Source organism: Amborella trichopoda, chromosome 11, assembly GCF_054954075.1.
Source record: "Amborella trichopoda isolate Santa Cruz 75 chromosome 11, AtrichopodaSantaCruz75HAP2 v2.0, whole genome shotgun sequence".
Classification (NCBI taxonomy): domain Eukaryota; kingdom Viridiplantae; phylum Streptophyta; class Magnoliopsida; order Amborellales; family Amborellaceae; genus Amborella; species Amborella trichopoda.
In genome coordinates this window covers 20,443,445-20,453,661 of record NC_142346.1, presented here as the reverse complement: position 1 = coordinate 20,453,661, position 10,217 = coordinate 20,443,445, and the positions used below count along the sequence as shown (strand labels likewise).

The window sequence follows — 10,217 nt, the reverse complement described above, 5'->3', positions numbered from 1 at the left end:
AGTCCTCATACATCTAAATGAATATAGTTAAGTATGCCTTTTGTAATATGCTACGACATTCGAAATTATACCCTACAATGCTTTCCATAGATGCAATACTCACAGAAGCCCAATTTGCGGTTTTTTATGCCATGGATCACTTAGCGTTTTCTGAGCTCCATCAAAGCTCTCTCACTCATGTGGCCTAATCGTATATATCACAACTGAGTTAAGTCGAAATCACCATCATCACATATGGAAACTGTTGCTCTATCTGTGACAGTATTCCCAAGCAACCCATATAAATGTGCTCCAAATGACACATTTTAGAACTTTCAGGACTCCACCTTCAACAATTAATTTCTAGCAATTGGAATTTAAGGCTCCAAATGAAATAAGATTCGTTTTCAGATCTGGGACATGTCTCACATCAGTTAAGGTTCTCATAACTCCATTGTACATCTTGATAGTAGTTATCTTAATACCAACAATTTTACAAGCAATATCAATATCCATCAAAACTAATCCACTATTATGGCTCATGAAAGTGGTGAACCAATTCTAATGAGGGCATATACAATAAGACTATCGTAAATCAAGAACCGAAGAGCCTTTAGAGTAATTAGTATTTGTCAAGAGTAATAACACGTTATCTATTTTGCTTTCCAAGCATCCATCAACAATATTGGCCATATTAGAGGCTCTAGTTTTCTTCTCTTTGATATTCTAACAATTCTTTTTATATGTTCCTTTTTCTTGCAGCAATAGCAAAGACCATTTGGATATAGACATGCCTTAACCTTCACATCCTTTTTCATTTTTATCAGTAGGTCTCCTTCTAGCCAATAAACTATAGGCATGTGGCTAAGTATTACTTTGTTTTTTCTCCAATCATTCGAGGGAAGAGCTGAAGTCATATCCTCCATCTCTATAGTAGCCTTTCCATAAAATAATAAGGTGACAAAATGCTCATACAAATGAGGGAGTGAAGACAACAATATTATAGCCGTATCCTTATCTTCCATATTAACATTAGTGTTTAATAATTCATAAATGACTTTGTTTAATTGATTCAGGTATTCATAGATATACTTACCTTCATTCATGCACATAATGTATAACTATTGCTTTAAGTGTAACTAATTTGTGAGGAATTTCATCATATACAAACTTTCAAGCATTGATCGAACACTTGACATCGAATCCTAATTGACGATGTTAAACAACACTTCACTCAAAGAGCACAATCAAATAGTATGCACAACCTTAGATCTAAGTCTTTCCAATCCTTATCTGACATGGACTCAAGTTTCTTTGACTTTTCTTTCAAGGCTTTGCACAATTATTGTTGCACTAGCAAATCCCAAACAGTAATTTGCGAAAATAATTTTTTCCATCAAATTTATTTACATCGAACTTTACATTTGAAATTTATCCCAAACTAGGCTCTGATACCATATAGTGTGTCTAGAAGCTTTACAGCCTGGGTTGAGTTTTGGCAATAACAAGCGAAAAAATAGGACTAATAACAAGTAAGAAAAATAATGCAGAAAAAAATATCATAAAAAAGACACTAAAATTTTACGTCGTTTGTCAAAGATATTCTCAATCTCTCATGACGTCTCTCTCTACTTTCTCCCTCTACATCCAAATATTCTCTACACAACTACCTTTTGTTGTATGTGTATTTATCTCTCTACAAAAAAAAAAAAAAAAACTAACAACCTAAATAGGGAAAAAAAAAAACCTATAGATACCAACGATGTCCTCCCCAACTTTTTCCAGTTATTTTAAAAACTTAACATTATCCTATCAAATATGGACTTCCTTGACCATCCCAATTCACTGGGATGTAAAAAAAAAAAAAAAAACAACCTAAATAGAGAAAAAAAAAACCTATAGATACCAACAATGTCCTCCCCAACTTTTTCCAATTTTTTTAAAAACTTAACATTATCCTATCAAATGTGGACTTCCTTGACTATCCCAATTCATTGCGATCACATCCCCCCATAAACTCCTACATAATAGGTTGTTGGTTAATGGTAATCCTAAAATGCTAGAAAATATCCAAAAAATAGGAGACCCAAAATAAAAAGAAACAATCCGTTAATTATAAGAATTTTAGATAAATCAGCAATATGTTGGGGGAGCACATAGAGAAATGTCAGTGCTTGATAAAACATTGTTTAGGTAAACAATATTTCTCTTGTAAGAGGTATTGAAAGAGTGACTAGGATTTCAAAATCATTGTGGTTAATGGCTAGATGGATTATATGTGGATCATTTCCATTTGAAATTCGTGGCTGGGAGTTGAGTTTTTTGAGCCATATAGGGAAGTTTCCCAATATTATCTACGGCGTTATTTCCGTTGTTCGAGTCCTAGAAAAGTTAACCGTGAAATTCAAAGCGATTTCAATGCATCATTAAACATTGTTTAGGACAGTATTTCTTCATGGACCATTGTGATTAATGGCTAGATGCATTATATGTGGATCATTTTCATTTGAAGTTCGTGGTTGGGAGTGGGGTTTTTTGAGCCGTCCCCAAATGCATCCAAAGTTATAAAGAAACAAGTACGGCACTCTAGTGATCTCCATCACAAAGTTGGATGCATATGGAGCAGGGGTGGCAATGGTCCCGGACCCGATGTCCAAGTACGGGTCGAAAAATTGGACCTGACAGGCTGTGTCCGGGTCCAAATATTGGACCCTGAACACTATTCGGGTTCGGTTTCATGTTGACTCGATCTGAATAGTATTATTATATAAATTTTATATTTAACATATAATATTTTAATAACATTTAATTAATAGAGTGATTTATGTACGGACTTTAAAATTTTAGTAAAATACAAAATGAACAGGGCAAAAATTACAAAGTTCGGTCAACCCAATCTTTTTTTATTTTTTCAAAATTCCCCCTCGATCTACTCAAATTTTGATTTTTTAAGTTTTTCTTTTTTCATTTTTCCTGAGTAGGGTTGTGCCCCAAGCTTTAAGGCACTTCCCTAATAACAAAAAAACTGCAAAAAAATCAAAATTAGGGTTGACCAATAGGTAATTTTGGAAAAAATAAAAAAAAGTGAGTTGACTGGCCTTCTTTGTAATTTCTGTATATAAGTGGAGCATTTCGTATTTTACCTAAAATTTTAAGGTCTGTATGTTATTCTAACTAATATTTAAATAAATATAACTATATATTTTAGTATATTTAACATAATATTTAAATATCTATATATATTTTTTTTGGTTGTGTCTCATCGAGTTAGATCTGGTCGAGGTCCAAGACTAAGTCCAAGCCTGAATTTGGTTACTTTGGGTCTGGGCCCGGGTCTGAGCTCGGACCCAACCCGTTGCCACCCCTGATATGAACCAACCATTTTGAAAGAAATTATTCTTATTTTTTATTTTTGGCTAACTTAGTAGTAGGATGCAAACCTGCCAACCTGTTGCCAACCCTAATACGAAGCAACCATTTTCTCATATTTATGAAGGAAATTATTCTTATTTTCCATTTTTGGCTAACTTAGTAGTAGGATGCGAACCTGCGGCACCATATTGTATTACGAACGCCCAAACCATTACACAAATTGCTTGCGTACCCCCGGTTGAGTACTCCAGACTACAGTAGTCCATTTGGAGGCCAAAGATTTGATCCATTTCACACAACCAATAACAATGAAACCAGAAAGGCATTGTATGTAGTCTTCGTTTCTTGCTTTAGCAAAATATAACATAGTGATTATCAGTGTAAGCAGTCTTTTTCACCTCTATTTACATTGAATGTAAAGTCATGATAGCTGCAACACAATCCTTATCTTCTCTCTAGTCAATTTGTGGTCATTTCATTTAGATAGCATGTTCATCATACCTAATTCATATTGGTTGGCAAATAAACGTTATTTTGTGACCTTTTTAAATGCCGTAGTTGCCTCTCTCTTTGGCCCTAACCATCCATTCCAACCTAAGATGGGTTTGGGGATGGGAGAGAGAGTGGAAGAAGAATAATAAGAAAAGAAAGGCCATCCCGATATAGAGTAGGCAAATAAATGCAGATCTTGACTCGGAATAAAGTTCTATTTGAAGAGTAGGGCCTGGGGATTAGTACACCCCTTTCAAAGAGCTTTTTAGCCCTCATTGACCCACTCCCATGGACCTTTTTCCCTCTGCAAAATACTCATTTTTTTAAAGTAGGTGTTTTGATAGGGCTGCCACCCTATCATTATAAGTAAAGCCTCACTTCCAAACTCACCAGGAACTTCAGTTTTAACACTAAAAATATTCCATTATAGTTGTGAAAAAAATATTAGAATTTCAAGCTTTAAAAATAATGTACATTACAACACCTTATCTAGACCATCCATTCTAGCCTAAGACAATTGTTCGTAGATCTATAAGATTTGTGTTATTTTTTAGCTTCAAAATTCATAAACCATGTTAGAACTAATTTTAGAGTCATTGTGGATATTTTATGATGTCCAAAGTGCTTTTCAAATGAGGATTCAAAGTGAGGCTTTACTTTATTGGGAAAATAACCTCTAACCTCCGCCCTGAAATTTCTATTCCTATTAACCCCCTGGGTTAGTCAAAATTCCTTGCACCTCTTCTAAACTTTGGCACCATTAGCCTCTTAATTATAACTTTTTTTGTTCTTTTTACAAATTTGATCTCTTTGTTTTACAAAATATCAAACCCATATATTAGTCATCCATATTTTTTTTGTGACTTGATATATAAATTTTATTGATGATAATAATTTATAATTATTATAATTAATTAATAATTATAATAATAACAATAATAACAACAACATTATATTAATTGTTAAATATTTCATCTCTTTATAAGTATTTTGATCAAGTTTATTAATAAATAAATAATAATAACCACCAACAATAGTAACAAATATCTTGATTAATCATTTTTCAAGTTCAAACGATATTGATATAATTATAAAATAGGTCATAATGTTCAAGAAAAATTTGTTTTTTTTTATGTCTAAATTTATAGAGTGGGATCCACGAAGGTAAAATTGGTTTTAGGCAACGGAAGTGAAAAGGAAGAGAAATTTTGTAAAATAAAAAGATCAAACTTGTAAAAAAAAACAAAAAAAAAATACAAATATGGGGCTACCCATCTCAAAGTTATAAATTTGAGAGGGTACAAAGGATTTTGGTGAACCCAAAAAGCTAATAGGGATAAAAATTTTGAGAAGAGGGAAAAAGTCATTTTTCCTACTTTATTTTCATGAAGCCTAGGCAAAACCTGCAACCGCTTTTTAAGGGATTGTATATTATGAGACTATCCGATTTTGGCACGAGAAGCTCAAAATCGGCCCTAACTATCAAATTTAGATTAGAATGGTTCAGAGAGTATGCTATTATTCAAAAAAAAATTTGTTACATTTTTAAGTACGATCAATAGCACATCCCCAACAGCTCGATTTTACATCCAATGGTTAGGGATGATGAGAACCGTCTTGCAATTATCATATACTTGTCCTTTTGAAAAATCTTGGGTTTATGGGATCCATCTCAGATGTACTAATTGTTGGTCAAAAGCATCTCAAAGACTAGAGACTGAAATTCTAAGGGAAGAAGCAAGCCATAGATGAAACAAAGAAAATTAAGCTGAAAGAACCACTTGCTCCACGAGAACGGGGAAAAGAGGAGGATGGGTCACCAATTATTAATTCTATATTGTGAGTAACCCTAGTTTCTAGAAACCCTAGAAAGAGCACAGAGCCCAAGGTGGGAAGGTGCGCTTGTCGGTGGGATGGGATGGAACCGGCCCCTCAACCCCTCATCTACGCCGATTCGAAGAGAAAGACATCTCTTTCTCTCTAGCTACTCTAGATAGAGAAACAGCCTCATTCTCACTTTCCCTAAAGCCCCTATTTACGTAAAAGTAGACCTACCTACCAAATCCAGACTTTCCTTCTTAACCACTCGTCTTTCTCACCAACTCGGTCAAATAACCAAAAGGATCGAGTCAATTGGAGCTCGGATTTCCAGTTCTCCTCATATAAATCCTAGCCCTTGATGTTCAACTCTTTTCAACGGCTCACATAAAACACAGACCGCTCCTGCTCCTCCCCCTCCCCCTCCCCCTCCCCCTCCCCCTCCATACCCTTTCAACTCCCTGCCCCTCCCCCACCATCCTGGCCTAGAGAGAGAAGGAAAGATGGGGCGTTCTCCCTGCTGTGAAAAAGCGCACACGAACAAAGGCGCGTGGACGAAAGAGGAGGACCAGCGCCTCATCGCATACATCCGAGCTCATGGCGAGGGTTGCTGGAGGTCGCTTCCCAAAGCAGCAGGTCCCTTCTCCTCCTCCTTTGTAAATAATATTTCTCTGTTTTCTCCTATGAATAATAATCCTTCTTCCATGATCATACTAATTCTCTGTTCAAGAACTTCCTGCTAAGGTTTCGTCGATTTTTGTTTTGTTTTTTTTCCCCTCAGGTTTACTTCGTTGTGGGAAGAGCTGTAGGCTCAGATGGATAAATTACCTAAGGCCCGACCTCAAGAGAGGAAATTTCACAGAGGAAGAAGATGAGCTCATCATCAAACTACACAGCTTGTTAGGCAACAAGTAAATTTCCTCCCTTAATTCTTTTTTTTTTCTTTTGTTCTTTTTTTGGATAGTCAGCATTAGGAATCGAACTTGGGGGGCAGTGTTGCATTTGTCAACAACTAATCAATCAAATCTAAGCCCTATTCCTTCCATTAATCATTAGTCTCATCAAACATACATAAACCCCATGTCTATTTCGATCAAGTCTGTTACATGTTCATAGAGAAAAAAGTGAGCATACAGCTTGGGAACTAACCAATACAGCTTGGGAACTAACAAACATTTGATTTTTAATTTTGTAGATGGTCACTCATAGCTGGTCGCTTACCAGGACGAACGGATAATGAGATCAAGAATTACTGGAACACTCATATAAAGAGAAAATTACTAAGCAGGGGAGTCGATCCTCACACACACCGCCCCCTTCATGAGCCGTACCCGGAGAACTCGGAATCACCACGACAGGCCTCTATTGGACACATCCCACAACAAAGTACTTCAAATTCAGATAAAAATGTTGGTGGTGATAGACAGAGAGAGTTAGCAGAAGAGGGCCACAGCAGCAGTGGAGCAAGTGAGGGGGAGATTCCGGACTTGAATCTCGACCTCTCCATCAGCTTACCATTTCCTTCCATGCCATCTCCAACAACAATTGCAGGCACAACAGAAGAAGGTACGTCCGGTGCGGCCCTCTCGGAGCAACAAATGGGTTCAGTGGTCTGCCTCTGCTGCCACTTGAGCTTGCAGAGCAGCACCGATTGTCGATGCCGGACGCTACACAGCTCGCAACCCGTCTGGTTCTTGAGCAGACCTTCATGATCCAGAATTTCACACAACAAACAGATGAAAAATCCCAAAAAAAAACCAGGGTTATGTACAGTTATGAGAATTCAGGTTAGAGTTATTTTGTCCCTGTCGCTTGGAAAGAAAAAGATACACAGACAATACAAAGTGCTTAGTACTAGTGAACAAACAGCTTTCCCCTTCTTTCCCAAAAATTTTTTTTCCCCCTTTTTGTCTTAATTTCCGGCTAAATTTTAATTAATGGAATCTTAGTAGAGGCATTTTTTAATGAGTTGATAGGATTACGTGAAGTGGTGACTGTGAAAACAGGTGAAGCACTTTATTAGGTAACCCAACCTGCAATCAAAGAATCGGAAAGTGAGTTGGTTAGTTAGGAAGGAAGGGTATCATGTGCACTTAGCTATGTCATGGCATGGAGATCCGTGCACCCGCAGATCCTCAAATGCCCTTCCTTATCCATCCACACGCTCCAGTCCAAACGAACAAACAAAATTCTAGTCGTCATAAATATATGAATGGGGTTTCTATGAGTCACCGACTCATACTGTACATATGTGGGCCCCTCATTAAACAACCTTAAAAAATGGATTTTTGGTTTAAAGTTTTAGGGGTTTATGATCTAGGTTAAGATGATCATTAACATGAAGAAAACATAAAAATATTTTAAGGATTGCATACAATAAGACTATTACCTTTGATACAAGGTGTGTGAGAGAAAATTTCTTTTTGAAGTTTGTGGTTGGTCAATAGGATAAATGTAACCATTTAATTTCACATGGGATGATCAAAATCAATTGGGATTTTTTTGTATTAAAAATAAATAGTTTCATTCTATGTTTTTTAAATTTTTTATATTTAAAATATAAATTTTTTGAAAAATATATTTATGCGGTATATACCCTATGAGTTTTTTAGACCGTGCATCTCACCCGTTGACTCGCGAACGATTTTTCCTACAAATATAAACAAATGAAAACCACAACCTTTATCCATACATCCATCCCCTCCTCACCGAACCATTTTTTTTTGCTATAAGTTATTGCGGTAATATGTAGGACAGTGGTAGGTTGGTCATGGATATTTTGAATTATGAGTTGATGAGAAGAGGGAAGATCCTCAACCAAGATTTTGGGTTTTATGCACTTTTGCACATGAAGAGGCCATCATTATCTTACGTCACTTATGATGCTCAACTATCGCTCACTCAAACCTCCAATAATTCATTTCATTCAATTCACACTTTTGGAGAGTAATAATAGCCATAGTAAATCTGCAACAACTCAAACCAAGCGTGTGTTGTAATCAAGAAAGGAGCCCGGGTTAAATGGTTTGTGTGTTTGATAGAGAGAGAAGTGATTTAGCCAAAAAAGGATAGAGAGATATAAACAAGAAATGAGTTCGGGCTAAAGGGTTAGTGTGTTTGGCGATTGATATGCAACGTTAGATCCCAGACTCCATTCTCATATCAGGATAAGAGATCATCTCACTAAGCCATTGAAAAGAAACACAAAACTTGTTGTCGAAAAAAAAGAAAAGAAAAAAAGTTAACTAAATAAATGAAGAGAGGGAAAAGGCTTTAGCCGAAAAGGACGGCTAAAGCAGAGAGAAAGAGAGAGACGGGCCCTTTTGGGATGGGGAACGAACATGTGCGTGGGGTGGTGGTGGGTGGAGGTTGGTAGGAATGACGTGCGAGAGACAACTACGTGTGAGGGCTTTGTCTCTCTCTTCCCCAATAGATGGGGTATTCAATAGGGATCGGCCTTCTAGAAGACCGCCACCTAACTGATGTAAATGGGGAGTAAAATAATGGGGTTCGGCAACTATCAGCGCCAACCGTTACTTTTTTTTTTTCAGCTTCTTCCTATTGCCCTCGTAAAGGACGAGAGAGAGTGAGGGATTTTTTGAGAGAGAGGGTTTTTAGGAATAATAAAGAATGAAAAAGAGTGAGTGTTTCCTCTTCTTCCGATTGCCCTAGTAAAGGAAGAGAGAGAGTGAGGGATTTTTTGAGAGAGGTTTATCGGAATAATAAAGAATGAAAAAGAGTTTAGTGTGGGGCGTGAGAGGAAACGCATAGTGTGGATGTGGCGGTGACGAGGCGGTTCCCACTTTTTGTTTCAATGGTGGGACGACGTCACCTCTCCTACCAACCCTCTCTCACTCCCCATTATCTATCCAGGGGATGTGGGCCTCTATCTTTTCCTGCTTCTATCCTTTCTCTGCCCTATTTACACCATTTTTTTCCCGTTTTTTCCATTACATAGAGGAAAAAATATCCTCGAAAGAACTCATTTGCGCCTGGGATCATAGTGGAAACCTTATTTAGCAACACAAAAAAAACGAGCCAAATAGTGAGGTAGATGGGCTAAGCCACTTATGCTTTTAGCAAGGAAAAAGTTTATATATGGTGTCAACTTTATAATTCGAGAAAGGTGTGCCTAAAAGAAATTATTGGAAAAAGTTGTTTTTATATTGAAAAACCTTTGAATCGATCATCTCGACCCCAAAATTTATAGATATAAATAAAAAGCATTTTTAATTTTAAAAATAGTTCATCTTCTAATACATTATTTAGACGGTCCATTTTCAAGATTTTCAAGCGTTCATAGATCGGCTTGGTTGTCACCATTTCTGAAACTCTAAATTTCATCATTGGAAGCAACAATAGATTTTCATATTTTGCAAGGCTTTGCGGCACCAATACTGCATTTTTAGCATAGTTTTGACCTGCACCTTACTTTAATAGTACAAGGTTGACAACATATACAAACCTCACCCTTTTAGTAATCCACCCCAAATGTGCAAATAGTAGTTGGCAGCTTTGATTCAATTTTAGTTTGCAGAGGGAGTCTAAGATTTGGG

The 10,217-nt window shown here is 36.6% G+C and overlaps 1 protein-coding gene across 1 annotated transcript; it reads left to right on the top strand.

The window, feature by feature from the left end:
- The first annotated feature begins 6,039 nt into the window (after positions 1–6,039).
- Positions 6,040–7,527, top strand: LOC18421779 (myb-related protein 308). Its single transcript, XM_006826582.4, has 3 exons — positions 6,040–6,297; positions 6,443–6,572; positions 6,857–7,527. The coding sequence occupies exons 1-3, from the start codon at positions 6,165–6,167 to the stop codon at positions 7,371–7,373; spliced, it is 780 nt and encodes a 259-aa protein (XP_006826645.1). The 5' UTR covers positions 6,040–6,164; the 3' UTR covers positions 7,374–7,527.
- The last annotated feature ends 2,690 nt before the right edge of the window (positions 7,528–10,217 follow it).

Excerpts from the sequence above, each read along its gene's own strand:
- LOC18421779 (XM_006826582.4), top strand. The coding sequence starts at position 6,165 with ATGGGGCGTTCTCCCTGCTGTGAAAAAGCGCACACGAACAAAGGCGCG. Across the intron at positions 6,298-6,442 it reads GTCGCTTCCCAAAGCAGCAG|GTTTACTTCGTTGTGGGAAG; the intron begins GTCCCTTCTCCT and ends TTTTCCCCTCAG. Across the intron at positions 6,573-6,856 it reads CACAGCTTGTTAGGCAACAA|ATGGTCACTCATAGCTGGTC; the intron begins GTAAATTTCCTC and ends TTAATTTTGTAG.